The 27,729-nt window shown below is 54.0% G+C and overlaps 10 protein-coding genes across 10 annotated transcripts, besides 10 other annotated features; 3 read left to right on the forward strand and 7 right to left on the reverse strand.

The window, feature by feature from the left end:
* The first annotated feature begins 56 nt into the window (after positions 1 to 56).
* Positions 57 to 94: a tandem repeat.
* A 312-nt stretch (positions 95 to 406) lies between these two features.
* Positions 407 to 435: a tandem repeat.
* A 556-nt stretch (positions 436 to 991) lies between these two features.
* On the reverse strand, positions 992 to 4,510 carry EKO05_0010292 (uncharacterized protein; the record flags this gene model as incomplete). Its single annotated transcript, XM_038943117.1, has 7 exons — positions 992 to 1,427; positions 1,485 to 1,702; positions 1,756 to 2,237; positions 2,287 to 3,120; positions 3,171 to 3,673; positions 3,729 to 4,057; positions 4,175 to 4,510. The coding sequence occupies 7 exons, from the start codon at positions 4,508 to 4,510 to the stop codon at positions 992 to 994; spliced, it is 3,138 nt and encodes a 1,045-aa protein (XP_038794385.1).
* Positions 4,511 to 5,559: 1,049 nt separating this feature from the next.
* Positions 5,560 to 6,786, reverse strand: EKO05_0010293 (D-stereospecific aminopeptidase; the record flags this gene model as incomplete). The annotated part of the gene is made up of 1 exon (XM_038947130.2): positions 5,560 to 6,786. The coding sequence occupies one exon, from the start codon at positions 6,784 to 6,786 to the stop codon at positions 5,560 to 5,562; it is 1,227 nt and encodes a 408-aa protein (XP_038794384.2).
* A 1,167-nt stretch (positions 6,787 to 7,953) lies between these two features.
* On the forward strand, positions 7,954 to 9,231 carry EKO05_0010294 (uncharacterized protein; the record flags this gene model as incomplete). Its single annotated transcript, XM_038947129.1, has 1 exon — positions 7,954 to 9,231. One exon carries the CDS (start codon positions 7,954 to 7,956, stop codon positions 9,229 to 9,231), a length of 1,278 nt encoding a protein of 425 aa, XP_038794383.1.
* Positions 9,232 to 9,706: 475 nt separating this feature from the next.
* Positions 9,707 to 10,396, reverse strand: EKO05_0010295 (uncharacterized protein; the record flags this gene model as incomplete). The annotated part of the gene is made up of 1 exon (XM_038947128.1): positions 9,707 to 10,396. One exon carries the CDS (start codon positions 10,394 to 10,396, stop codon positions 9,707 to 9,709), a length of 690 nt encoding a protein of 229 aa, XP_038794382.1.
* Positions 9,773 to 9,806: a tandem repeat.
* A 478-nt stretch (positions 10,397 to 10,874) lies between the features above and the next one.
* On the reverse strand, positions 10,875 to 12,449 carry EKO05_0010296 (uncharacterized protein; the record flags this gene model as incomplete). Its single annotated transcript, XM_038943194.2, has 2 exons — positions 10,875 to 11,224; positions 11,273 to 12,449. 2 exons carry the CDS (start codon positions 12,447 to 12,449, stop codon positions 10,875 to 10,877), a joined length of 1,527 nt encoding a protein of 508 aa, XP_038794381.2.
* A 1,850-nt stretch (positions 12,450 to 14,299) lies between these two features.
* EKO05_0010297 (uncharacterized protein) lies at positions 14,300 to 16,090 on the forward strand (the record flags this gene model as incomplete). The annotated part of the gene is made up of 2 exons (XM_038943120.1): positions 14,300 to 14,855; positions 14,907 to 16,090. 2 exons carry the CDS (start codon positions 14,300 to 14,302, stop codon positions 16,088 to 16,090), a joined length of 1,740 nt encoding a protein of 579 aa, XP_038794379.1.
* Positions 16,091 to 17,776: 1,686 nt separating this feature from the next.
* Positions 17,777 to 17,817: a tandem repeat.
* A 101-nt stretch (positions 17,818 to 17,918) lies between these two features.
* Positions 17,919 to 17,996: a tandem repeat.
* A 69-nt stretch (positions 17,997 to 18,065) lies between these two features.
* Positions 18,066 to 18,105: a tandem repeat.
* A 160-nt stretch (positions 18,106 to 18,265) lies between these two features.
* Positions 18,266 to 18,342: a tandem repeat.
* A 104-nt stretch (positions 18,343 to 18,446) lies between these two features.
* Positions 18,447 to 20,594, reverse strand: EKO05_0010298 (uncharacterized protein; the record flags this gene model as incomplete). The annotated part of the gene is made up of 1 exon (XM_038947127.2): positions 18,447 to 20,594. One exon carries the CDS (start codon positions 20,592 to 20,594, stop codon positions 18,447 to 18,449), a length of 2,148 nt encoding a protein of 715 aa, XP_038794378.2.
* Positions 20,595 to 21,879: 1,285 nt separating this feature from the next.
* Positions 21,880 to 23,614, reverse strand: EKO05_0010299 (Isocitrate dehydrogenase (NADP(+)); the record flags this gene model as incomplete). The annotated part of the gene is made up of 3 exons (XM_038943064.1): positions 21,880 to 22,304; positions 22,360 to 22,859; positions 23,010 to 23,614. 3 exons carry the CDS (start codon positions 23,612 to 23,614, stop codon positions 21,880 to 21,882), a joined length of 1,530 nt encoding a protein of 509 aa, XP_038794377.1.
* Positions 22,917 to 22,966: a tandem repeat.
* Positions 23,502 to 23,579: a tandem repeat.
* A 514-nt stretch (positions 23,615 to 24,128) lies between the features above and the next one.
* Positions 24,129 to 24,179: a tandem repeat.
* A 518-nt stretch (positions 24,180 to 24,697) lies between these two features.
* On the reverse strand, positions 24,698 to 25,430 carry EKO05_0010300 (uncharacterized protein; the record flags this gene model as incomplete). The annotated part of the gene is made up of 2 exons (XM_038943036.1): positions 24,698 to 25,253; positions 25,363 to 25,430. The coding sequence occupies 2 exons, from the start codon at positions 25,428 to 25,430 to the stop codon at positions 24,698 to 24,700; spliced, it is 624 nt and encodes a 207-aa protein (XP_038794375.1).
* Positions 25,431 to 26,250: 820 nt separating this feature from the next.
* Positions 26,251 to 26,784, forward strand: EKO05_0010301 (uncharacterized protein; the record flags this gene model as incomplete). Its single annotated transcript, XM_038943105.2, has 1 exon — positions 26,251 to 26,784. One exon carries the CDS (start codon positions 26,251 to 26,253, stop codon positions 26,782 to 26,784), a length of 534 nt encoding a protein of 177 aa, XP_038794374.2.
* Between the last annotated feature and the right edge of the window lie 945 nt (positions 26,785 to 27,729).

The raw sequence follows: 27,729 nt of genomic DNA on the forward strand, positions 1-27,729 counted from the left end.
CGCCATTTCATATCGAACCTGCAATATCTGCACCTCTTCACCCGCACACCACGAACCACGACACACCACGACACACCACGATACACCACGACACCTGGGCTATCGAGTGCAGCGGATGCCGTCGTGGTTGCAGCAAAGGCATCTGACGACGCACCCTCAACGTTTCGTCAGTTGGGCCGAAACCCAACGTATGCGAGACTGGATCCTGCGCCACCTGCCAACATTCTCGCTCTTGTTGCAACCAGGTTTTACCGCAGAATCCGACACCAGCTCTAGCTCGCGCAAGAATAGGTACCTAGCGGCGTGCAAGTGCGCTACGGGAGTGCCCGTGATCTGCGACCCAGGACGATGGGCTCTCCACGCAGAGGAACGCTGGCAGGATCCCTCTCTGATGACCTTGTCTTGTGCTGGGCTGGGCTGGGCTGGGCTGGGCTGCATGCTACCTATCGCTCACCCTCTACGTTACCGTGCTGTCTGCAACTGACACCGTACCGTGGTTTGCAGACTCAGCTGAGTCGTGTCCAACACGCCACCAGTGAACCTCTTCGCTAGTCAGGCACCGACTAACCACACCACTAACCCGCGACAGGCTGTATGGCGTGCGTCGGACTATCGTCTAGGTAGTCGACAAGATTTCGCCATCGACAGCAGCACCATGGTCCACTCTCTCAGATATCGCCACCGAGTCATTCGTTGGCGAGAAAGATGAGCTCGTGACGCAAGACAGGTCTGCTGCTGTAGTTGCAGCGCATTGATTCTTGTTTGGCAGCACCTTGATTCTGGTTTGGCAGCACCTTGATTCTTGTTTGGCAGCACCTTGATCATGGTTTGGCAGCACCTTGATTCTTGTTTGGCAGCACCTTGATCATGGTTTGGCAGCACATTGATTATGGATTGGCAGCGCACAGATGATGGATTGGTATCTCTATAATGCACCATGCAATTCAGCTGAAATCGGTGGCTGTCCTATCACGATAAATCTGCAGCTGCTTCACTTCCACCAGAAAACGGAGCAAGAACCGTCAGCATTCAGCGCACGCCTCATGCTTCCATCGGCTGCAAAGTTTTGCTTGCGACCAAAAGGATCAGTCAGCAACACAGAGAGCTTTTCGGAAACGGGGCCCATTTCGTGCTTCGACAGAGGGATGGGCGGGCTTAGTTGGTTGGGATCTGCTTGCAGGAGGTAGGAGAAGCTGGTTTTCGCGCGGCCCACCATACGCTGGTGCATGTCGCGAAGGGAATCATACAGCGGCCAAAGGGTGTCGAGATATCGAGCTGCGACGGGTTCGAGGCTGCGACAAGGCTCCAACATGTCCATGCATTCTTTGGCGAAGCCTAGATCCAGCTCGACGCCATCGCATTGGCCGTCCAGAAGCTTGGTCGATGCACTGTGGAGGAGGACAATGGCAGCCGTAAAAGCCCAGTAGCTGTTAGCGTTGTATTAGTTTCGTGTGCTGTCGACATGGTGAGAGGTAGAGACTGACATAACCAGCCAGCAACGCCTGGTCAACGTGCCGTCGAACGCTATCAGCCGCAGAATCCGTGCTATGGTCGAGGCTGCTATTGCACATTCGTTTCGAAAACCCCGCGCATCGTGGCTAGAGTAACCGAGTTTCTTGGCGGCGCCGTCCGTGAGCTGACTCTCCGCGGTCGCTACGAGCAATTGGCGGTAAACGAGAACGACAGCACCCAGATACATGATCTAGCAGTGTTGTCAGCTCATCAACTTGTACTCATCGTAGCCGAGGTGCATACGTGAACCATCAGAATAGCCCGCCTCTGGTATAGCGACAGTTCAGACGGGACCTCTGAAGTCAGAGTCGGAAGTTGGAGAATCAACGGTACTTCTGTCCGCCAGATCTCCAGTTTCCGTGTGAGCATGTCTACGTTCTCGCGAGTGGCAAGCTCGGGTGCAGCCAGAGTTTTTGCAATCTCAGCTGCTATTAAGCCAACTTTGCTTGTTTGCGTATGGATCAGCTCGTCAATCGTGTCAGAGGCCAGCCGATCAGGGGTACAAGCAGCCTGCTGCCGGTCAGACAAACGGTAGTCGTTGTTGAAGCTCACGCGTACCGAGACATCCTGCGGGGTAACTTCTGAGCTGTAGCCAAGCGTGTAGGAAAGCCAGCTGTCCATGAACATCAGGCTTCGGTGGATCTTGCGCCAGTTCTCGTCCACGACGCCTGTAGACGTGCGGTGCAGGGGTGGGCACATCCAGCGTGCTATCTGCAGGCCGGCAGCTGCAAGACGTTCAGCACGATGGTCAGAGGCAGATGCTGTCGTACTTACCGATCAGATATCTGGCACTCATGTGCTTTTCGAGTAGTGCGTAAAAGGACATGGATAAGAGCAAGCGCATCGTGCGGAGGTAGTCGGTCCTTGCCGTCCTCTCGTGAAAGTGGAGAGTCCCAGACGCGTAAAGAATCTTGCGTATCCGATCCGGAAAACAGTCCATGTCGTAGTGGGCGCCCATTGCAGCAATGGTAAAACACTCGGCAAGATCCATGGCGTCTATCTTATGCTTCGGCCTGTAGACGCGATTGAGGATTTCGTCCGCCTGCTCGTAGGTCCACATGAAAAGCAGTGAGCCGGTTCCTCGGATGAATGCATATATCGATCGTCTTGTTAGCTCTTCGGACGGCAGATGGTCCTCATCGTACGTTTGTATGGCCTGGTTGAGGATCTCTCCTCTCAGCGATATCAGCTCGCTGAAGGCCAATGTTAGAGCGTTGTGGCACAACTCGGCGTTAGTCGTACATGACGAAGCAGAGGACGGCAGCGAAGAGCCGGGGCTCTCCGGCAATTCAGGGCTTGCTCGCGAATGTTCTCTAGTGCTGTGGGAGATTGTGCGGACGCCAACACTCCGCCTTCCGGCGGTAGGCTGAGACTGCTGTGCCCTGAAGTCATTCAAGTAGGCTTGGTAGGTCCGCCAGTCATCCGTCTTCTTGTACTCGTCCATTTTGGATTCATACTCCTGCATAGCTCGTGCGGCGTTGCTCTCCCAGACACGCTTCTGCTCGGGGGAGAGTTCTTGCCACCTTCGGCCAACCTCTCTTGCGATGTGTACGAAGCTGAGCTGGCTGACCTGAGGATCTGTACGTAGCTGGTCTGCAAAATTTACGTCTGAATATCTGTTAGGTACTTGCGAGATGGTGGTCGGTTGCAATGCATACAGGCTGTCTTGGGCTTCTTGGGTGCGTTAGCGTCTGCTCTGGGATGGCGTCTGTATCTCCTCTTCTCCCGTGGCGGCGGTGTAGATTGCTGTCTTGCCAACGTCTCTAATGCAGATGTGGAGAGAGAGGTCAGCTCAGGCGAAGCAGCTTCTGGCTTCAAGGATAGCGTTTGCGGTATTCCTCGCCAGGTGGCAATTTCTCGCTGCAAAGCTCGTCGGTGGCCAAGCTTGAATTCAAGTGCCGTCAGATCCTCTTCCGTGATATCAACCACGGTTTCCCAGTCTTGGAACCCGTTCACGCACAAGGTCTGGAGATAGGTCGAGAGCCCAATGCGCTCAAGAACCTCGCTTAAATAGGACATGGTAGGAAACGAAAGGGGAATCGATCGACCTGATGTGGGAACGACGGGAATGTCGTCTGTTGTGTACGCAGAGGGCAGTTCTGCATATTTGAGGGGATGCGAATTGTTTCTCTCAGTCTGGGCAGTTTCCGGCCCAGGGTCCCTGCGGGCGCGAGAAGCCGAGCAAAGATGCTTGATGTGCATTCGAGACCCTTTACAGTCCGTGCAGACTTCCGATCTGGGAGGCATCCCGGGAGTACCAGCGGATCAGCGCTAGGTGGTCAAACGCATGCTGGCTGGAAACCCACGAACATGAAGTTTTCTCGACAGGGCAGAGGCTGTGCGCATGCGATTCAGCTTCACCATCTGGCAACTCTGCGTTTCCTTCTTCGGGACCGCTCCGCCTTGCGCTGTCGACGGCTCTTTCTGAGGACAGGTGTGTTGGAATGGTCGTCTCCAGACCCCGCGAGCACGAGGCCGCTGTCAGAGGGAGCGATCGTGCGCCTCCAGAGACCAGTCTCGGCCCAACCTTCCGAGCAGCGTTTTGCTATCGTTCCTATTTAGACGCTCACGTCTCGCTGATGAAGCTAAATTAGAGTGTCCTTTAGCTCTGGGATACATTTGTATCTGGATACCATCGACTCATGAACAGGTGCGAACTGACCTGGGCCTCGCGACTCCTGCTCTCTGACAGCGCCTCGCAACTCCTGCTCTCTGACAGCGCCCAATCGCATGTCGGGGGCGCACCAAGCAAAACGTGAGAGGACCACGGAGCGGACGTCTGCACTGTCGCACAGTCCGGTGGAACGACGGAGCCAGGCCAGATCGAATACGTGGCGAGGATCGCGAACACATCAACGACAGTCTGGACTGGTGTGGTTGCTTTGAAGACAGCCAATTCGTTGGTTGATACAAGATCTCGATGTCGCTCCGTTCCGTTCCCCACGACGCTGACCAAATGCCATCTGCACGGCCTTGGCTCCGCCTGAGTGCTGGGCATGGTAAGGATTAGAATAGCCCGAGCATGTACCAGTGCAGAGTGCAGACCCAATCACGCGCCTGATCGCCCGGGAAAAGGCCGTGCTTTTGGTTACATCAGCATCGACGCTCTGCCAGAAGCGATCTAGTCAAGCTAGGGATGTTTCTCCAGCCAATCAGATTAGAAGTAAGTGGTGCATACTCTCCGTTGTGCTTGCAACTGTCTTCCACGGCATCTATCGTTGCTATCTCTGCATGCAGCTGTCACTGTCACTGCCACTGTACGCATCGCTCGATCCCATCGCTCGATCCCATCGCTCTTGACGACAGTCGCCTGTTTAGAATGTCAGGTGCTGACTGCGAGAGTCTAGAACCTCGGCCTTCCAACAGCCATCTTCGACCCAACGGTCTAGATGCGCGAGCTCCTTGACACGACACTCGTCCCCGAGACTGTTGCATGTTAAAAACCGACGGCCCACCTTGCGGGGCACGGCGGTTTCAAAACCCCGAATTTGACCACAGTTTCTCATTCAGCCACGCTCGGAACTTTCTCGTACGCTACTCCTCATGTTTCTTGTGTCAGGTGGAGACTGGCCGCGACATCCGTACCGGCTCCGGGGAAAGCCTATAGTGCGAAGCCTACAGTCCAGCTGTCATTTCCTCACCGTTACATTCTGCTCTTCACCATCCATTGACGCCTGCCCTGAGCGCCTTGGCTTCCAGGTTGAATCTTGGTGAAGGCCACGTGAGAGAACCCACCACGTGATTGTGGCCTGTGCATACAACCGCACGCGGAAGTGGTCGACGCATTCACTTTATTCGATCGTTACTTCCTACATGCTCCGCGGATCACGGCACCTGTCTCAACTTTAAATGTCGCAGGGCCCGTTCGCCGCCATCTCTCCCAATCGGACATGGTACAGATTGGCGAGAGACAGATGAACCAAAGGAACTAGGGCCCATCAAGGCCCAACATCCATCTCCAACTGTGCAGTCCCCGGCGACCTGCAAGTGGCAGCGAACCTTGGCCGGGCGACTGACAGTAAAGACCCTTGCTAACTGCGGCCTCTCTCAAAGGTACTTCCCCATCAACTCTTTCACCTTCTCTAGCTCCAGCGCATCGATCCTATTTCCATTACCCTCCATACTCTCGGCCATGAACACGGCGTTCAAGATCGCTTCTTCGACAGCATCTGCACTTGCTTCGAACAATGCGTTGATCGTTTGATCATCTATCACGTCGACGCTGCGTGCTTTTGGCCTCCATGGATCAACGTTCTGTGTCGTCGCCGTGTGCTCTTGGACTGTTATTTGGTTTGCTGTCGAGAAAGCCAGGAAGATGTCGCCAGATGAATTGGAAGCCCAGCCTCCCACGCGGGACAGACCGACGGTTGCACGTTTCGCAAGACGACGGAGCTGTGTCGGGTGGAGTGGCGCATCTGTCGCAAGGATTATGATGATGCTGCCATCTTGCTTGTCCTTCTCTTCCTTGATCCTGAAGAGCATGGATGCTTGTGCAATCAGCTTTGGATCAGTTGGGTTCTTCTCAGCGAGGCGCTGTTGCTCTTCATAGATCAAACGACCGATCGGTGCGCCAGCGATCTTCAAGTCTCGCATCTGACCGTAGTTCGCTTGAACCAGAGCGCCAATAGTGTATGTCTTGCCTTGATCTGCTGGCACCAAACGACTGCTCGATCCTGTTCCACCTTTGAACCAATGGCAAATCATACCTGTGCCTCCGCCACTATTGCCTTCCTGTACAGGCTCGCTACTTGCATTGTCAATGCCGCTGACAACGTGTTGAGATGTGACCGCGAACTTGGACACATCATGCAGGAAGCCATCGAACGTTTCTGCAACCACCGGTAGCAGAAACCAGCCGACCTTACCGACTTTGTCGCTATGCTCCCTAATGCCGTGCTCGTAGATGCCGTTATACGCATTGCCAACCCCGAAGCTTCCGGTAATGACAATGGGTGAGTGCAAGAGTCCCGATTCTTCGATCCAATGCGAACCGGTCATCCCTCCTGATCCGTTGAAGCGAAAAATACCAGCAAAGCAGCCTTTGTTGAACCAGTCTTTGCGAGGGAGTATCGTAGTAACACCGGTGTTGATCGACCCCGCGGGCGCGTCTGGATACCTTGGGGACTCATGGATGGACTGTGTTGAGACCAGTACGCCGGCGACATCAGTCAGGCTGTTCCTTGGACCCGTCTCGTAGCGGCCAAGATAGACGGTGGGAAGCAGTTGCCGGACCCGCTGGCGATTTGTTGAACTTGAAGAAATGTTGGAAGACATGGCGGTCATTGAGACGATGAGAGGCGGGTTTGTGGAAAGATGTCAATGCTGGCTAGCACTATAGATCTGTGGTCTTGTGCATATTCGTATTTATACTTGAACTTCTACCTGGCTAGTGCTCATGCTCTGTCTGTACCCGTGGTGATTGATCTTTCGGCTGGTGGTGTTCGATTGTTGCTGCCTGAAATCGATCTGAGGGCCTTTTAGGCGAAAGCGCGTTGTGCTATGGGTCATAGTGGAAGCGTGCAGCCACATCAGGAAGGTGCGACAGCAATAAACAGCAGCAAGGAGTCATCAACGCGCTGCTTTCGTTGCTTGCGACGAGCTTCGAGTCGATCGATACTTTGTTGCACGATGAACGAAGAGTCACAACAGCGACTGCGGTTGAACAGGATTGCCCCACCTGCCACGTGCGGCGCAATGCAGCTTTCCGAAAGGTATCCCCACCTCTTCGATTTTCGATGACCTGCTTTCTAGGTCCTCGCTTCCCACCTATTTTTCGATAGCTGAGTCATGTCACAAGGATTCCAATAATCGCTCAACCATTGGTTCAGGGCAACCACAATGAACACACCGCACCTGCCAGACGAGAGTCTTTCGCTTGAGTCAAATACTGTACGACACCTAAATCTCATGTCCACATCAGCAAGCACCGCCAGCAATAACTTGATCTTCGGTTTTCTTCGAGAAGCTACATGCTCAGTCGATCGATCACCCCCACAATATGCCGTATCGGAAATTTGGCGTAGATCCAAGAAGCAAGCGGCTCTCGTTGACCGCCGAACCCCCACTCTCGGCAGGTGATAACTTGTGGAGTAATAGAAACAAGTTCCTCATCGTCCTATTATCTCATCTTCATCCTCTTTATTTCTGAGTGGCTCGCCCGGTGCACAACACGATGTTATCACGAACACTAACGTCGTTGGCTCTTCTAATCCATGTCACCACTGCCAGCTATGCTTTCTATGTCGGCAAAGCATTGACTGAAGATGGCAGCGTCATGGTTGGTGGCACAGGCGAGGAAGTATCTTCACACTGGCTTGAGGTCTTCCTGCGAAAAACTATGCCCCTAACGCAACCGTCGAAGTTGGTGTTACAGAAGATGCTTCCATGCCTGGCCAACGGCTAAACATCTCGCAAGCCAGCCACACATTCCGTTACTTGTCAATGGAGTACTCTGACTACGAGGGCTTCCCCGCGCCACTCACCAACGGTGGTGTCAACGAGAAAGGTGTTGCTGTAAGAGACGTATGGGCGCAAAACAGGGACGAGCTTATCGCCATCACACCCAATCCTCAGACAGGCTTGCAGTATTCCGACCTAGCCCGCGTCGTAATGGAGCGAGCAAGTACCGCGCGCGAAGGCGTTGAGATTATCGGCCAGATGATCGCCGAGTACGGCTACGCAGATTACGGCGGTAACAGCCATCTCATTGCCGATGCGAACGAAGGCTGGGTGGTGTGGGAAATGTCAGGAGGTCAGAAACTCTGGGCTGCTGAACGTCTTGGCCCAGACGTTGTACGTGTCTTATACCCGGGGTACATTGAAGAGTTCCCAGTCGATTTCATGAACACCACGGACTACATGGGCTCACCCAACATCGCCACTTTTGCTATTGAGCAGGGTTGGTGGAATCCCAATGGAACTGAGCCCTTCAACATCTGGAAAGCGTACGGTTCGCAAGGTGGGAACTACACCGCAAGAAATGGAGGATACAAATACATGTCTCGAGCAGCGCTGGAGAACGCCACACTTGCAATGATTCCAGTTTCCGAGAAGGATCTCATCGAGCGCGTACGCGACTACCGCATTGCCGACGATGAAGCTGGATACGGCCAAGTCGTCTCTCTACACCCAAACATGGACCCAGATCTAATTCACATCTGGGTTGCTCCCACGGGATCCGTAACCGCGCCATTCAATCCGTGGTGGCTCGGTGTTGCAAGCGTGCCTCCAGAGTACGGTCAACATCGCTACTTGACGGCGGATGCTGCATCGACTTTTTTGGACACAGACTTCCAATACCAGGAAGCTACATACTTTGCCGGACGCATATATAAACAGGCCCTGTACTATACCTGTTCTGACCCCGAAACACTACTCCCAATTGTACAAAATATGCTGCACGGCTTTGAGAATGCTTCGTTCAGCGACCTAGCTTGGGTCGAGCGCAGCGCGAAAACTCTGGTAGTGAATGGCCAGCGCGCTGACGCTCTCGATCTGCTAACGTTCTATGCCCACACGCGTGCTGATAAGGCCCTGAGCTTGGGAAAGACGATGGTAGACGCGCTGGATGCGTACATAAAGCTGGCGGGTCAGTTCCGTATGCCTTCAGGCACTAGAATCAACGATCCTGGTCTTGGTGCGGAGACGGTCAATTGCCTTGTTGGGTGGGATCCGGATCAGCCTGCTGACCAGCAAACACCTTTGCGGAAGAGAAAGTGAGGTATACGCAAGATACCTATTTGATATTTACACCGATCGCACCAAAGCTCACAATGAGCCTCAAAGAAGCAAGTCAACGGCTTGAGTTGAGCATAAGGCTTATTGACGATTGCTCAGCACTCTTCCTAGCTAACCCCTAGGGGCTGTCCAAATAATAAATGAATAACCTTTTGTTTCCGTGGTCTGTGCGTGCCATGCCTCATGACCAAAGCTCCGAAGATATGGATAGCTGTCAATGAACACGAATAAACTGTGATGACCACCTCAGTCAGATGATTGCATAACTTTTCAGTCTGGTACAAGACGGTCCAGTGCTGTTTGTGATGTACATTGCCGGAAAGGAGCAGGGAAACAGCGACGATAAAAGCAGTAACCATAAGCTAATCTTCTTCGGCAGTGTAACCGTCAGCTTCTTCTAGTCCTCATCTGTGCTCCAATGGTACATTCATGTAAAACCAAACCGATCCCATGGAACCTACAAACACCTAATCCACGTCTCCCTCCTCTCCTTCTGCTCCTCCTTCCACTCAACACCATTCGACCCCTGCCTCCTAGTCCCCTTCCCCTTCCCCTTCTTCTCCTGACCCCGCCGCACCCAAGTCCTCTGCTCATGCCTCACGCGGACAAACTCCCTCTGCCACACTCTCTCGGTCGTGGTCTCCACCCTGCGCGTCTCGAACCGCTGCCACGGTGCTGTACCCTGCACACCGACCTGCGCGCTCGAACCAGCATACTTTTCCATCATGGAGGCGTGTGCTTTGTCGGCCGCAGATGGTGTAGCGTCTCGTACCCGCGAAGCGAACCAGCGCGGCAGAGTCGCTTCTCGGGAATGCGTGTGGTGGGCCGGGGGAATGTCTGGGGTCGAGGCCTGGATACTTGGTTCTCGCACTTCCAGTGGACCTTGGTAGTTGGCTCTGCGGCTGGAGCGCGGGTTGGAATGGTGGGGACGAGATGGGTGGGGCCGCTTTGGTTGCGGATTGGGATTGGGGTTCGGCATGCGTGGGCTGCCTAGCGGAGTGGGCATTTGGTGTGGCGGTGGAGCTTGGTGAAGAGGATTAGTTGGCGGAGTGTGAGCTGCGTCATGGTGTTTTTCGGTGTAGTAACGTGGTGGTGTGCTGTGTGAGCCGGAGCCGTAGTTATGGGCGAGTGTGTGATGTGGCTCCATGGTGCAATGGGCTCGGTGGTAACGATGGTAGTGGTGGTGTTGCTGCATTTGTTGGATTCGTCTTCAAGCGTTTCATTTGAACTATAAAACATAGTGTGCTGGAAATGTTGTGAGTTTGCGTGCAGTCAAATGCACAAAGACTGTGGGTATGATTGATGTACGTTGCTTTGAGTGGACGAGGAACCTGTGAATCAACATTGTTTGCAGCACTGGGCTACCCCGTTGTGTTGACGGGAGAACTTTATTAAGGCGACAAACGGCATATTAAGATTCAATATACATAGTAACGTAACATGTTATCATACAGCAACAAGACATTGCGTCAGCCAATACCTACAATTTCGCGCGACGCTGCAAATACAATCTGACACCGATAGCAGCTGCACGCTATTAGCCCATCTTCGGTTGCTGAACCGGGTACATCCATCTCTGACAATCCCAACTTCTACCACGCAGAAACTTCACACGGGAACGGTGTTTACTTACCAATGAGCACAGCCAACCCCTTCAGTCCAACCAGGCCCAAGAGCCAGCCACCCCATCCGATCGTCCTCCCTTGCCTGTCAAAGTTCGGCTTGACCTCATTCATGCCCGAGAACTTCTTCATCTTCGCGCTTGTATACGGCGGGTATCTGACATCCATCAAGCTCTCGATCCATGCCGGTGTTGTTGTCACACTGCGACGATGTGTAAAGACATCGAAAGATGCCTTGCCGCGGTAAGAGCCCTGGCCGGAAGATCCAACGCCGCCGAATGCGAGAGTCGGTATTGATGCATGGAAGAACCCGTCGTTAAGGGAAGCACCACCAGAGCGTGTTTGGTCGAGGACTAGTATTTGTTAGTTTGGAGGGTAGGTGGAGGGAAAGGGGCTTTCACTTTTGTGCATTTCCGCCTTGGTGCCGAAAGCATAGGTGCCGAGAGGTGTGTCGTGGACTTCGTTTGCAATTTTGATGGCTTCGTCGAGATCGGTGACAGGTAGAATTGGGAGGAGCGGACCAAAGCTTTCATCGCGGAGAAGAGCGTCGTCGACGCTGTCAACTTGGACGACAGTAGGCTCGATGAATAGGTCATCTTCATCCATGGTGCCACCGACCACGATCTTGCCGTTGCTGGAGTCCAGCATCTTCTTCAGGCGCTGAAACTGCCGCTGATTGACAATGCGGCCGTAGTCAGGCGAGTTGCGGGCACCGTTGGGGTAGAACTCCTTCAAAGCATTCTTCATCTCTTGAATGAACGCTGGGACAAGCTCACGATCGATGAAGGTGCAGTTCTGACTGACGCAGACTTGGCCAGCGTTCAGTGTCTTCGCCCATAAGAGGCGCTTTGCCGCCAGTTTAGGGTCTGCGTGCTTGGTGATGATGGCTGGGTTCCTGCCGCCAAGCTCGAGAGTCAGTGGTGTGAGCGTTTCAGCTGCCTTCTTTGCGATGATGCGTGCCACAGGCTCTGATCCTGTGTAGAAGATCTTATCCCACTTCTGCTCAAGCAGTGCTGTTGTCTCTGGAATGGCACCCTGGATGCATGTGTAGCAGTCAGGGTCGAGCGACTCAGCCATGATTTTCTGCATCACGCTCGCGGCATATGGTGCCGACTCAGAGGGCTTGATGATAGCGGTGCAACCAGCAGCAATGGCGCCAATGAGCGGCCCAATTGTCAGCTGGATGGGAAAGTTGTAGGCGCCAATAATCAGAGCAGTGCCAAGGGGATCCTTGCGAATCCTCGGCCCCACGAATTTGTTGGTGAAGGCGATATCTGCCGGCTTCTCATCTTTTGCGAATCGCTCGACGTTGTTTGCCATCCACACGCAGTCGTTCATAACCCACGAGATCTCGGTCAGGTACGTCTCAAACTGCGACTTGCCCAGATCACGCTTGCAGGCCTCCTCAATGAGATGTGCATTGTCCTTGAACGCCCAGTATAGCTTGCGCAGCTGTTGGATACGGAACTCGAGGGGGCGCGTCTTGTGCGAGAGAAATGTGGCTCGTACTTTCGCGCATGTCGGCGCGATGTCGTCCATGGAGGTGTGATTGAAGGGAGGGATTTCTGATGCGGCCATAATGCGTTCAATTGACTGCTGTGCAGTAGTACGGCAAAGGTTAAGGGGTGACGAGCTCAATGAGGGGCCAGACACGCCTTACATAGTATGAACGTTCGACGCTTTCTGGCAGGGCACGGTTCCACTTCAGCTCCACATGCCTCGGCTCAACTAGCGCGAACAGCCTCGGAGGACCTTGAACACACCTTCCCCTTTTCTGCATTGCATGTTCACACGGAACTCAAGAGAGTCCGAAATCCGTGACTACTAAGGCAGCGTCGGGAGGCCGAGCATCTCATCGCTCTCTCCTTACTCTGAGTCGCTGCATACAGCATACCATTCGTATGAAAGCACTCTGGAAATCATTTGTAGATAAGTCCGTTCTGATTACTTATGCGAGAAAACAGATTTTATAACTTGACAGATTTGCTATTCAAAATGCTCTCTAGGTAACATGTTATTACGTTAAGTACTCTCTCCAGTCATCCCACCTGTTCATATGTCGCAATCGATACACATACTTAAAGCCTTTGTGGAGATTCTTTCTTCGCTTCAACAATTGATGTTTCTTCTCTTTAGATGTATCCTTGGCCCAGAGCAACGCATCTTCCTCACCAAAAAAAACCACCTATCGTTACTGTCTGCACTCTGTTGTGGCTCGACGCAGTCGTTTTCGATGTAGTGACATGCAAATGCCGCGAACAGGGCATGCGGCACCCAGGGTTGTTGGAGAATGAAACCAACGAACGTTGATGCAGAGCCGTGGGTTGTTCATGGTAGTGGCTACTACGATGATCCTGTACGACTACGACTCGTCGACTTTCAATGCCGTACAAGGCTCGAAGCACTGGGTGGCGTACTTCCACAACCCCAGTCCAAGTTTAGTAGGATCCATTAACACTGCATACAACGTTGGCGGCATCATCGCTGGTCATTTAGCAGGGCAAATCATCAGTGATGCACAAAGAGGACGTCAAAGCCGGAGCCAAGGACTGGAAGACAAGGGCATTCGCCATCGGGCAGTTCTGTGGTCTGGGCATGATGTACAGCTTCTCCGTCTTCCTCCCAGCCATCATTTTTGAAATGAGCGCCGGTTGGAGCTGACAAGCTGTTCAAGCCCTGACAATTCCAGTCTACTTCACGGGATTTGCTGTCCATGTCGGTAGCGCTTGGTACAGCGACAAGATCCAGCAACGTGGGATCTTCTGCATGGGTGGCTTCCTGACCTGCATTTTAGGGTACATCTTCCTCATCGCAAACCAAGGCGCTGGTTTGAGCCTCGCTGGCTGCTTCATCGTGGCAATGGGCCTATGGAAATTATCAGGTACAGCGTTCACATGGATTTCTGTCAACAACCCCCGCTATGGCAAACGTGCTTTCGCCAGTGGAATGCAAATTAACATTGGAAACGCTGCAGGTGTCTCGGCACCCTTCCTATTTAGCAGCATAGATGCGCCAGCTTACTATCCTGGATATGGTGCGACAATCGCGCTGCTTGCGCTCGGCACTGGTATCTATGCCACATTGCACTTCTGGTACCGCGCAGAACAAAACGAAGCTTGAGGGTAAGGAAGACTACAGGATGAAAGGCCTGTCTGAGGAGGAGACTGCGGAGCTAGGGGAGCACAACCCACGATTTTCGTACACTACTTAGACGGCCAGACTGCGCAGGTCTTAACAAGATGAGTACAGGGTGTAAATTTATAACCATTGGTCCAGACACGCAAGCATACATATTCTGCCTATGACGTAAGCGTGGCGGCTAACTGGTTACGGTTTGGTGTCCGCACACCTCGTTGCATCTCTTCTACAGCATACACAGCATCAGCTATTATAATCTGCGCCACCACATTGACATCTCACCACTCTGCATGCCAGATCCTGGTGCCAAAAAGCGCAAAACACGTCTTTCAGGTCGAGACTTCAGAATGACAAGGCAAGAGCCGGGCGCCACCTTGCTCGCTCTTGCAGACAATGGCTTGTTGCGCCTCGTAGATGAACTCCTTCTCAACGTCCTCGACCACATCACGTCTCTTAGAGATCTTTGTAACTTTGCAGCAACATGTACGCGCCTTCAAGGCCTAGCAGAACCATACATCTGGCGCTCGCTACTAGTGCTCAGTGGGGGACATGCGCGGAATATTGCCGCGGCATTAGACAGTCGAGATGCGCGAGTTGACTTCGTTCAAGAGCTATCGATCCGGTACAAAGACCAGGGAAAAGAGGGCATCGAGGATCTGAACCACTGGATAACCCTCATGTCGAAATTGCGCCACCTGACGTTAGAGAGTCCGTGCCCGAACAACTCGGAGTGGATGCAAGGCGAGCCTTTTGATGGATGGTCACGGATCAACTATTCAAACTTGGTGGCAAGCTCGGTCTTCCCGAGAGGAGGGTTGCCGCTTGCTTTGCCAATGTTACAGTCTTGTAGGTAATAAGAAATCGATGACATACAAGCTGCCGGCTAACACTGACCAGTAACATTGCATGCGCATGGAGCAGACGACAGAAAGTTTGATTTTGACAGCCGCCTAGCTTCTGTTTTCTATCACCCAACTCTCCGTAACCTCACCATATCCTGTCTGAACGTCGAGAATCAAGACATGGAATCGACGATCAAGTCCTTCGGCAAGGAGCGCAAAAGCACAGCTCTCCGCTCGCTAACATTTATTGAATGTAACATTAATATCGACACGCTTTACACTATTCTCAGTATGCCCAAGGCTCTAGAGCAGCTTTCGATTGGCGAGCGCCTACACGTCTTCGAAGGAGCTAGCCCATCGGTGGACTCCGCGCAACGAACCTCCTCGAGACGCTTTCTACCGGCTCTACAGCAGCAGGCACATTCGCTCAGGAAGCTCACTCACATTGGCGGCTCTCTGCCATTTCTCCCAGGGCGGGAGACTGATCCTGAAGGAGCAGCAAAATTGCGCTCTTTCACCAATCTCCAGCACCTCGAGCTCGGCTTCGAGTCACATCTTTATTACTACCTCCGTGAGAATGGATTCCCACCGTCACTCAAATACCTCAAAATGCTCGACAATGCCATATCGAATAACGCCAGCCACGACCCTGGCTCTCTTACAAGGATAGTCTGGCGCTCGACCACATCACTGGTCACACAACACTTTCCCTCCACCCTCCCGGACGACTTCACCCTTCACGTTCAATATTCACACCATGCTGCTTTTCTTCACGAAGAAGCGGCGCAGTTTATCTCTGTGCTATTCCTCAGCCGTCCCTCGATCTACAAAATTGCCGACATTCTGCATGAACACAAGGGCCGCTTACTTGTATCTTGTGACTCGTTCCCCTCTGGCACTCCCTATATCCCACCTTACATGTACGGGGAGGAGTTACCGATCGAGCAAATCATATACGATTCAGATGATTACTGGACTTTCAATGGGAAATACTATCAAGCCATCGATGACGAAACGTTCTCAGTGAAAGCGGACCACGATTTACTTGTGTGTCCGAGATGCATCATCAGGGGGTTGCCAGGGAAAGGATGCAAGCAGCTGGGAGACGGAAGTCGATGTCAGCCGTGTTACAAAGCGGGCCTAAGTTGCGGATGGGCAAGAGATGAGAACGGGCTGATTGTCAGACCTACGGAGGGTGAGGACAGTCCATCAAGAAGTTTGTCAGAACCACATCCATAGCAAAGCCCAGTCTATTAACTGATCGCTGGAATTACTGATAGAGTGATTCATAGCTGTCATCAGTATGTCATCAAGTAATTTGTTCCCAGCGCACATGCTCATCCAATCTAGCGATCAAAGAACAACGCAATCAACACCCAGCCACCAACCCACCCCGCCGCAGCGACACCAAGCGTTCCAGTAACATCAGTAGCCTATTGCACAGGCCTCGCGTCCACAACCCGCCTAGCTTTACTCATCCCCAAAACGTCGTCTACAACACTCACAAACACCCAACTGCTTTCTTCCTGCCCATCAGCAGGTCCCACAACATTAGCAGGACAACAGCAGCCTTCACAGGGGCTGCATGTTGTAAAGTCTAACTCAGCGCCGGGTTTGACATCTGCATCAGCACACCCACGATCTACGTGCAGCTGCCGTCCGTTTTCCGTTGGAAGAGACGATGATGTTGATCCTGTTGCACCAAAATGACTGCTCACCGCATGAGAGGTGACGATATGGCTGACCGGGTCTTGAATGTCAAGCGCAGCTTCCCGTTCAGAGGCCGCGATGATGTCGCATGTTCTGCCTCTTTGCGAGTGGCTTCGATTGGGGTTTCTCTCTCCATAGAACGGGAAAAGGTAGACTTGTTTGTGACCCAGTGGTCGATAGCACGCTGCACTGACAACTGCGCTGCAAACTGCATCGATACTTAGATCCCCAGAATGCTCTTACATAGAGGCCAGCAGGAAAACCAAACACAGTATACAGCCTCCCAGAGGTTACCGGAGTAAATATTTCTGATGCAACGGGAAGCTGACAAGTGGAACCACGAAACATGTGCTACCACGCCAACACAACTTATGCATAAAGGCTCGTACCAGGCTGTTTGTGTACACGGTCAGGTGACTGTGGATATACACAACTCTCTCATCCTCTGATATCCGATCACTCAAACAACACTCTTCAGCACTTCATCTCCATTCAATACAGGCTAAGAGCTGGGAAGGCTCAGACACGGAACAACAAACAGATTGCCCGGTCAATTAATGAGCTATCATTAATCCTTCTGCAGTCGAGAATCAGGCGCAACGTACCCGGTACATATTTTGAGTTGATCAATACGCCAATAGTGTCGCAGGGCTGAAGTATCGCTTAAGAATCTTCTGCACAGCCAACCGGGTAAACGCACCTCCGTCTTGATACGACTACGGAGTGTACACATCATAAAGCCTCCCAGGTGGTTTGAGTAGGTATTTTCCAGCCTGGACAGCTACCTTTCCAGAACAGGAAAGGCACACTCACTCATCACCTTACGAGGGCATTACCCCATCCCCCGTCACCTCCCCTCCTCCCTTTTCTTCTCCTTCACGAATGACCACCATCTTGAGCTCTTTTCACATTCCCAATCGAGATCCTCCTTCAAGCTCTTCAACCCTACAAAACACCAATAAAAATATTCAGACTCAAACGAACCCACCACCTCGCACCCCCGATCCCTCAAGAGACCAAGATCTGCGATACATTCCACTCTGTAACACGATACCCTCTGAGTGAAAATCGTTTGCGTGGCTCCGCAGAAGAGCATTTCAGCCGACCGCACGGCCTCTATCCACGCATGCCCAGATATCGGAGTAGCAGCGCGGTGTATCTTCGATTGAATCTCCTGCGTAAGCTCGCCGCGCTTTTGTGTCATCTATTGTATCTCCTCCCATCTCCTCCCCTTCCCTCCCTCCCTCCCTCCATCCAATCAGCTCCTCGCTTTCCCACTCGCCGCTCGCCTCTCGCTTCCACACCATCTACTGTCCATCTATCTCCATCTATCTCTTTCCGCCATTCCGCCATTCCGCCATTCCATCCCACTCCACCGCACAGCCCCCCCGACTCGACTCACCAACCCCACAATCCAGCTCTCAGTTCTCTCCACGAGTGAGTCTTTTCCACGGACGCGAACACAGCCGCTTGTGTTGGAGATGCGATACTGGAGACTGCGGTATGGCGTAGCGTGGCGTGGCGTGGCGTGGCGTGGCGTGGCGGGGGGAAGGCCGATGGGGAAGTACCTTAGTTTTGGACAGGACGCTCTGTTAGTGGAGGGTAGGATGAGAGATGGGGGGGCGATTTTTGTTTTGTTGGAAATGGTGTTTTTGGTTCGGCCGTACAGTTCTTACGTCGCCTGTCTTGCGACATCGTGGTATATCGTGTCGTGTCGTGTCGTGTCGTGTCGTGTCGTGTCGAGTCGTGTTGTGTCGTGTCATGTCGCGTCGTGTCATGTCATCACACATCCTCACATTCCTTCCTACAAGACAACACAGTCCAAACGTCCTCCCTCGCACTATCTCAACGCTTACAACAACCTGAGATCCCACAGTGCCGCCACCTAACCCCCCCTCTTCGCATCCAACAACTCGCTGATCCGGTTCCTACTGGGCGTGAACTCCTTGCCACTCCGTGCATCTTCCGCAATCTTAGCATCAATAGCTCGGTCAAGACTGCTCTGGATCTCTTTGCTGGGGGTGCGAATCGCGTTCGGATCCTTGTTTAATTCAAGGCGTCGGTTCACGGGCGTCTTGGCTGGGAGGGCAGTTCGCAGCTTTGCGGCGTTGGATGCGAGGGCCGCTGTTGGCTTCGGTGTGGGTGTGTTGGGTACGACGAGGCGGGTTTTGGAGGGCGACTTGATGGGGGAGGGGAGGCGGGTTGGGTTGCCCGGGGGTGTATAGGATTGTCCTAGGCCCGAGTCGGCCTTGGGGCCCCTGGGCTCTGCTGTTTTTAGGGCGCGCTCGTTTGCTGGCTTGGAGAGAGGCCGGCTTGCGGCTTTTGTAGATTTGGCCCGCACGGGGACTTTGGGTGCGGCGTTCTTGCGGTCTTCGTGCTTCCATTCGGCTACACGCCCGGCGATGGCTTCTGCACTTGCGACCCGCTGTCCGTGGGATCGTGAATCTGCGGCTGGTGCTGGGAGAGCTGCGCATTTTGGATGTGCGGCGGCACGAAGAGCTGCAGACTTGGTTGTGCGGACGGTGGGTTGAGGCTTCGATGGTGGCAGTGTCGTGGTAGCAACAACAGGTCTTCGCGATGTTGACGCCGCAGTTCCTGGATGCGGACGCGAAGGCCCATTCCCGTTGACCGAAAGTGTGGCAGCTGAACTACGCAATTTCGCCCGCTCACGTGGTGAATTGACTTGTGAGGCGATTGTCTCCAACATTTTCGCTGAACCCACAACCATAGACTTCGGTCGTGGCTTACGCGCTGCAGTGTTGAGCGGCCTTCTCGGAACAGCTTGTGCACTGCTCACTCCGTTTGACCTGGCAGGCTCGGCAGTGGAGACAGGTCTCCTGGGTTTCTCTACGTTGCTCTCGCTATGCTTCGTGGCAGACATGGTGGGCTTTGCTATTGTTACCGTAGGCGACAGTGGCGTCGTAGGTCTGGTACTGTTTGGAGAGCGGAAAGCGAAGTCCGGACCAAGTGAGCGCTTTAGGGATTCTTGGACCTTGCACATATCTTCCTGCATGGAAGAGCGCAATCGAGTGGGTGTGCCATAGCTCTGCGATCTGCTCGGAGCGTCTGGTCTAAGGGGTGTTGTGGGGAGAGTGAAAGATGCCGTCGTCGCAGTGCTTGGACGTGAGTAATCGACAGGTGACACGACTGCACTGCGAGATCCAAGAAGCTGAGAAAGAAGATCATCCTTGGGCATTGCGTTCACTTCCTTCAGTGCCACTAGTACAGTCGGAGCATCTGCTTCGCTGGATGAAGAAGTCGAAGCTCGGCCATTCTTGATAGTCGCAGCGTCGCGCAAGTCCAATGAAGAGATCGGAGACTTCAACTGCTCGCCGTTCAATATTGTAGCGCACCGAGTAGGTGTTTCCTCGTTGATTATGTCCCTGCGTACGACATGCGGGCTGTTCAGGCCAAGTCTCTCTGACATCTTGCGAAGCGGCGTGGGCATAGACTCTACACCGCTAACAGCAGACATTATCTGAACTTTTGAGCTCTTGTTACTCAGACCAGCCATCAGATGGCCTATGTTCGATGGTGTTGGCGGCGCTGAAGGCTGTGACACAATTTGGGCGACAGGTGCAGCTTCCCTTGCAGTGTCGTCTCGTGTGTTTCCAGTCAACACTGACGGCAGCGTTTCCTCACTTCCACTGCTCTCACGTCCGCTGCCGTCGTTTGTCCGTGATCCAAGCACGGATGCGATCTGGTTTCCGCTCTTCTTGGGCGGGCTCGTCTTCACTTCATCTGCGGAGATAGCGTTCCTTGGCAGACTTGTCTTCGTCGGCGTGCCGAACAGATTCTTTCTCAATATATCCCTTACTCTTCCCCCTCCCTTTCCCTCGCTCTTCTTCTGCTTCTCTGGACTAGGCGTCACTCGTCCCGTCTTCAAAGGCGACGACGTCTTCTTCTCGGGAATCTCCATGGAAAAGTAGAATCCATTCTGCCCAACCTCGAGTGTCTGCCTGACAGGCATCTGGCCACTTGTTGGACTTTTACTTGGTGTGCGCGGAGGTGTGCTAGGGGCGCCGGGTGACATTTTGACTTCCTCTAGGAACCGCTTATGCAGTGGTGTAGACCTCGATTTCGGCGTGGCTGGAGTCGTCGTGTGGTTGTGTTGGCTCGGGCTATTTTTTCGCGGTGGGGTGACGACGAAAGGGTCTGCGTTCTCGTTTTGGCCAGATTGTGGTTCGGTGTGCATGGTCATCCTTGGCTGCTGTGCGACGTGTCAGTGAAAGACACGATCATGTGATCTTCCGTTCCCACTCTGGTTGTGATGATAGGAGGAGCACTCGGGTGGAGACTGGGGAAACCCTGATGGCAGGATGGTTCGTGAATTATTGGGGCCCAACGGCCATCCTAGCGGAGCTATGTGGAGATGGCACGGTCGGGCCAATCTCCCGTGGAATGAGGAATGACGATGGAAACTCACTTACCACTACCAATTGTGCAAAGTGAAAAATACTTACACTTTTGTGGAATGATCGGTATACAGGCAATCGCGGTGTTGTTGTTCTGCAATGTTATGTTGAGCAATGCGGACCCTGCATATGACACGCGACGGCTGTGGCGCGATGCTGTTGTTAAGTACAACTCAAAACAACTGACACTCAAGACAGGAAAACGACCGAACAATAGCTCCAAGAGATGGCAAAGGAGAGAAGAAGACAGAAGAGAAACTTTGCGAGACATGTTTTCGAAACAACATGTGTTACAAACAAAGCGTAGTTACTACGTCTTCCCATGCATGCGTGCCGTTGTGAGACATAGCGACAGCCGATGCACGAGCGTTGAAAACCATCTCGACTCGCTGTGAGGTCAAGGGTCGTATGAGATTGCGACTACAGAGACTAGATGAAATTGCCGAGATGGGTAGCGCAGGATGGGGTGATACGTTCTGGCGAGACGTTGCCAGTAGTGGCTCGGACTATGTCCTGAGCCATGGGCACGTCCATCAAACCATGCAACTTCGAAAGGTCGCGTGACACACGTTAGTTGAACTCGCGGGACATTCGCGATCGCGTCTTCGAGTACATATACTACAGGTTGGTCATGATTGTGCAGTCGAGTGGCCGTTGACGAAGCCTAACAGGTAAGAGGAGCGATGTCGGCGCTGGTCAGAGAGAGAACGAGCTTCCCCATGGCCCATGAGTGGAGGACAAGTATGAATGATGTGGCTAGAGATTTTGATGTTTTTGGTCTTGCTGTGTTATGCTGCTTCCCTGGATAGAGTAAGCCAAAAGTCCATCTACAGGTATCTACCTAGGCTGGTGCTCCTATCTACCAGCTAGTTCAAAACCGCGCCCAACATGCTCAAGCATCGCCTACAACTTCTCCTTCAGGCTGGTCTTCAGCCTCCTCTCAACGGCATCGAGGTACTCGTTTGTTGTGACCCAGCTAGCCCTGTCCTTCTTTCCGCATGCAAGGGCAAGGTCCTTGGTCATGATGCCGTCCACATCGACGGTGTCCACGCAGGCCTTCTCGAGCTGCTCAGCGAAGACGACGAGCTCGGGGGTGTTGTCGAGCTCTCCACGCTTGGAGAGACCCTGGGTCCAGGCGTAGATGGAGGCAATGGGGTTGGTGGAGGTCTCGTTACCCTTCTGGTGCTCGCGGTAGTGGCGAGTGACGGTGCCGTGGGCGGCCTCGGCCTCAAAGGTCTTGCCGTCGGGGGTGATGAGAACGGAGGTCATGAGACCGAGAGAGCCGAAACCCTGGGCGACAATGTCGGACTGAACGTCACCGTCGTAGTCTGGGTTTGTTAGCGGGTGTGTGGTAGAAAAGGAGGGCAAGGGCATCGAACGTACTCTTCATGGCGATGATGTAGCCACCCTCGCTCTTGATCATCTGGGCGACCATGTCGTCGATCAGACGGTGCTCGTACCAGATGCCGGCGGCGTCAAAGTCCTTCTTGTACTGGTTGTCGTAGATGTCCTGGAAGACGTCCTTGAACTTGCCGTCGTAGGCCTTGAGGATGGTGTTCTTGGTGCTCATGTACAGAGGCAGCTTCTTGTCCAGGGCAAGCTTCATCGAGGCGTGTGCAAAGCCGGAGATGGACTCGGTGGTGTTGTACTGGGTCTGGGCGACACCTCCGCCAGCAGGGAAGTCGTAGACCTTGATGGTCTGGGGCTCGCCGCCCTTGGGGGTGAAGACCATCTCGAGGGTGCCCTCGCCGTCGATGACGCGGTCCTTGGCGCGGTACTGGTCACCGAAGGCGTGGCGACCGATGATGATGGGCTGCTTCCAGCTGGGCACGAGACGGGGGATGCGGGGGATGACAATGGGTGCGCGGAAGACGGTTCCTCCGCTGTGGAGGGTTAGCGACTGGTTGTTTGTTTGGTATACGCAGGAGGGACTTGAGAGGCTTGATGGACTCGAGAGACTTGATGGACTTGATGGACTTGATGGACTTGAGAGGACACGGCAGAGGCTTGGAATGGACACGCAAGAGACTCACAGGTGGTTGCGGATGGTGCCGTTGGGCGAGAGCCACATCTTCTTGAGCTTGAACTCCTCGACGCGCTGCTCGTCGGGGGTGATGGTGGCGCACTTGACGCCGACCGAGTACTTCTGGATGGCCTCGGCGGCATCGAGGGTGACCTGGTCGTTGGTCTCGTCGCGGTACTCGAGGCCCAGGTCGTAGTACTTGAGGTCGATGTCGAGGTAGGGGTGGATGAACTTGTCCTTGATCGTCTGCCAGATGATGCGCGTCATCTCGTCGCCATCGAGCTCGACGACAGGGTTGACCACCTTGATCTTCTTGATGGCCGAGGCCGGAGTGGACGCCATCCTGAGCTGCTGGCCGAAGCGCGTGCTGGAGAGGAAGGCTGCGGGCGTGCGGGCGGTCGTCGAGGGGCGCGCGTGGGAGAAGCGAGCCGGGTTCGCAGGAGGCGGACGGGCAAGGGCACGGGTAGCAAAGGGGCGGCGGGGGAGGCGCGTGAGGGGGGAGGCGGTGGCTGCGGTGGCTGCGGTGGCTGCGGTGGCTGCGATGGCTGCGGTGGTTGCGGTGGATGCGGTGGTTGCGGTGCGAAGGGCAGCGGAAGGTGAAGAAGGCGGCCTCATGGCGGACGGCGGTGGTGCTGGCAGCTATAACCTCGGTGGTGAGCGTCTCGGTGTCGACGAGAATCGCCAGAGGCTTCTGCTGCGCTTGCCGGCCGCGGTAGCGTGGTTGCGCGCTGCGATGCTCGGAATGATAGGCGGGAAATAGGTGGGGAGCTGTCAGTCGACTGCGCGGCGGGCCAAAGCTCTCCCGAGGTTCGCTCTCGTCGAGCCCACGGAGCCAAACCGCGTGGTGGGCCGCCGTGGAATGCCGCGCCCGACCGCCGTGCCCGACCGCAAGCAGCAGGTGCCATGTCGGGCGAGCGGCTGACTACTGCCAGTGGCCCAGTGCGCGCCAGCGCCGGTCGACTTGCCTGCTGAAGGGTCACTCTTGCCTGCAGAACTGCCACTCTTGTCTGCAGAACTGCCACTCTCGCCTGCAGAACTGCCGCGTCGTGCATTGTGTCGCTCGTGCATTAGGCCGCATACATACATGCATGGGCACGTGGACACGGACATCACACCAGCAGCGCAGCAAAAGAAGAAGAAGAAGAAGAAGGAGGAGAAGAAAAGAAAGAAAAAGAACAAGCATCCATTGGCCCACACAGCAGGCGAATGGCACACACGGCAGCCCTCGAACACGGCGGCACTGCACGCCGTACTTATGTACCGGTACTGGCGTCCTCAGCTGTGCCCTGCATCTGCACTCCCCTCCCACGAGCCACGCGGGCTGCCGGAGCCGAGCACCTGGCGGGCACCATTGGCTTGTTTGCCAACCAGACCAACGTGAATCTTGCCATGGCTTCCACACACTTCATCCATGGGTCCTGGGAGAGCATTCTGCCCTTTCCCTCGTGGCTGCCGCGTTCCGACTTCTGCCGCGCGGGGGATGAAACGCGCGCTGGCAACTGCCTCGGCATGTCAGTCGAGATGCTAGCAGGAGCAGGAGACCGCTCGGCCTCTCTCACCTGCCAGCGCAGTGCGGGTGGCGGAGGAAGGAACAAACAAGTGACAATGGGTTCGCATGCCGTCAGAATGTTGACCTGTTTGCGGGGCGATGTGAAGCTGAAGGCCGAGTGACTGGTGTCCGAAGCTGTCCACCCAATTCTACATGACGGCACATTCAGAGAGCACGCCTCCACTCTTCGCTCCAGCTTCAGTCGTTGTCTTTGCGCATGTCTTGGCGACATCTTGTAGAACCTCCCGACACAACTCGCCAGTCAAAGCACTGCATTCGGCGTAGTGATCGCACAGCATTCTCTGCGCTGCCTGGAGCCCTTCGTGCGGCATCACACTCGCTCCCCTTCCCTTCTTCTCTTCCCCAACTTCTTGCAGTGTCCATTGTTTGCGCAAGTCTCGCTTCAGGCCTAGTACCATGACGGGGAGGTTCTCGTCGTAGTTGAAGTGTCCGTTGACGATGGGGAGCCATGTTTTTGTGAGCGATTCAAGGGATGCGCGCGAGGTTATGTCGTAACAGAGTATCACAAACTGCGGGCGTAGCAGTGTGTAGTTTTCTGGCGACTTGGTGTCGTAGAATCGAAGCTTGTACGGACGCCCGTAGAGCGAGATATCAAACTCGAACGGCTGGTCCTCGTCACGAAGTGTTGGTAGCGCGTAGGGTGGGAGGTCATCGTCGTGAGGCTGTACGCCGAGACTCAAGCGTCTTACAACATGTCAGCTCAAGTGCTTGAAACATGGCAGCAGTAGAGCATCATGCAGGTGAGGACAGGTGGGGGGCTACACCAGATGGTCTCTGTGGAGGAAACACTCACGATAGGAACGTCGACTTGCCGCATTCAGCGTCACCCAGCAAGAGCACGTTCACTTCCGGGACGTCCATAGACTAAAGGGAGGGCGCTACTTGAGCGCCTGCGATGTTGGCAGCTACAAGCCTACATGGTCGTGCGTGTGAGAGCCATGTGCGGCGCGGCGATAACGGCGATTGTCCATGGTCACACCTTGGCAGCACCATATTCGTCCAGGCTCAGCTCCCCATCTTCCTTTCGTCACCTCACAGCTCGTGTGGCTATTACAAAGACTTCAAGTCTTGTCAAGCAGCTCGCTGTCACGGATACTGATTTCGCTGACATGTCGGGACAATTCACCTTCCCAGTACTTGGGCCTGCCCCTTGCGCTTTCAAGCAGTCTGGCTAATTACGATAGCAGGCTCGAGGTGATGTAGAGTAAACCATACGTGCAGCCTCTTTTCTCCAACTATCTTGTTTGCCGCTTCCGCTGTCTTTTTGATCTTGTGCTCATATCTTTACCTCCACTCCGTCGTCATCTCATGTCTGCGGCGCCAACTGAAACGCCTGCATTGTCTGTTCCATACATTTCCGTAAACTCGTTTCTGAGTGCCCTCAGGTTGTCACAGCTGCACGTGAACGCCTCTCCTTCCCACCCGGGCTCTTGGACCTGTGCTGAGCTTGCGCCTTCTGTTTGCAGAACCGCTTCACCTCAGCCCCCAACTCTGTTCCTCACACCATCCGTCGCGCCCTTGAGCGCCACCAGTAGATCCGTCCTGGATCCGCGGCTTCAGTGCCACTTGTTGGCTTATGGGAGTAGACAAGCGACCTTGCATCATCCTGACAAACACACAGTGGTGTGTTCACGTACGCATCACTCAAATCAATACTGACAGCACATAGCCATCCAGCAACATGGTCAGCAACACGATTAAAGAGGCTGGCTCTGGATGCACCACTGCGACTGAGGCAAGTCGTGATTTCAAACGCCGAAAGCTTGATCCTCCAGAGGTGATCGTGGAGGTGGAGCCGCGTTTCACCTCCAAAGCAGCCGAGAACGACCCAGTGTCTCGAGAGCGTCGCACTTGCGAGTCGATTTGGACGCCTCTTGCTTCCATGGAGCTAAACGGGCTAAACGAACACTTCAGTCCTCCGCTCGAAGACGAATTTGCCGCTCGAGGTTCCACTGGAACCCTTCCCAGCATCGAAAGTGACAAAGATGAACACGACGAGTTAGAGTATGATTTTGAAAACAACAAGTTTGCCGAGTTCGAGTGGCTTGAACAGATCGATGGCATTGCCAAGTCTGCTGGCAAGGAGGTGGCCTACTGCAACGCCAAGCTGATCCGTAGAAGCAAAATCGCTTGTGACTTCTATGCAGCACTGGAACAGCCTTCACAGGAGACATCAAGCTTGGCTTTGGCTTGTTCGACAGGTACGGACACTTAAAAGACACACTACCACGATCACTCGATCATGAAGGGCGCTGGCGTATTTCAAGATGAGTTCGACAACTGCGATTTACTGCTCTTCGAGTTGGTCCGTGTGGACAGAGCTTACCGTCGCAGGGGACTTGCAAGTAAGCTTGTTGGAGCAGTGATTCAAAAATTTCGCCAAAGACAAAAGATTTCTTTGCTGTTGTTACACCCGGTTGGCTCACAGCGGAGGTCGATCGGTAGGTACCGCCACCGTCTGGATGGCAGCAAGATTGGACGGAGGATGTCAGAGCGGCATACGACAAGGACTCCCAGGTCGTTCGTGATCAAGAGGCCCACGTATCAACTGCGTTCTTTCGAAAGCCAGGCTTCTGACGTGTTGGGTCTTCTTCCTGGTTTGCATTTGCGAGCGATGCCACCCATGCATCACATACAGTCCCTGTTGATGCGGTCTACGAATGGTCTGAGGGACTTGGTCGCGGCTATCTATTCAATCTCTACCCCGTGTCTGACGAGGAAAGTCTGCACACGATGCCCAATAATAAACTACTCAGAGTGGTCTCAAGCTGCTTGGGCGAAGTTTCGACAGACGACCCCCGCTGGCACATCACATACCATCCAGGCAGCAACATCCTTCATTTTGCCGCTGCAGGTTCCAAAGTATTAACAGTCAACTGGCTCCTGAAGCACAACTCGGAGCTTCGCGATCAACACACCATGGCAGGCCAGACGGCACTTGACAAACTCGAAGCCGAGCTCGAAGAATTCAGGACATAGCAACGGTTTAGCAGTTGCGCTCCCATCGCCAACGCATGTCGTTAAGGGTCATGCAGGGTGCGCAAGAGTGGCCGCCATGTTCACGCAATTATCTGAGTCGTAGAGGTACCGTGCGTTCTATCGGATCGGCAATATCCTGGTTCGCTTTGCAGCAGGATGAGATCGTTGGCGAAAGGTCGTT

Source organism: Ascochyta rabiei, chromosome 19, assembly GCF_004011695.2.
Source record: "Ascochyta rabiei chromosome 19, complete sequence".
In the NCBI taxonomy this organism is placed as follows: domain Eukaryota; kingdom Fungi; phylum Ascomycota; class Dothideomycetes; order Pleosporales; family Didymellaceae; genus Ascochyta; species Ascochyta rabiei.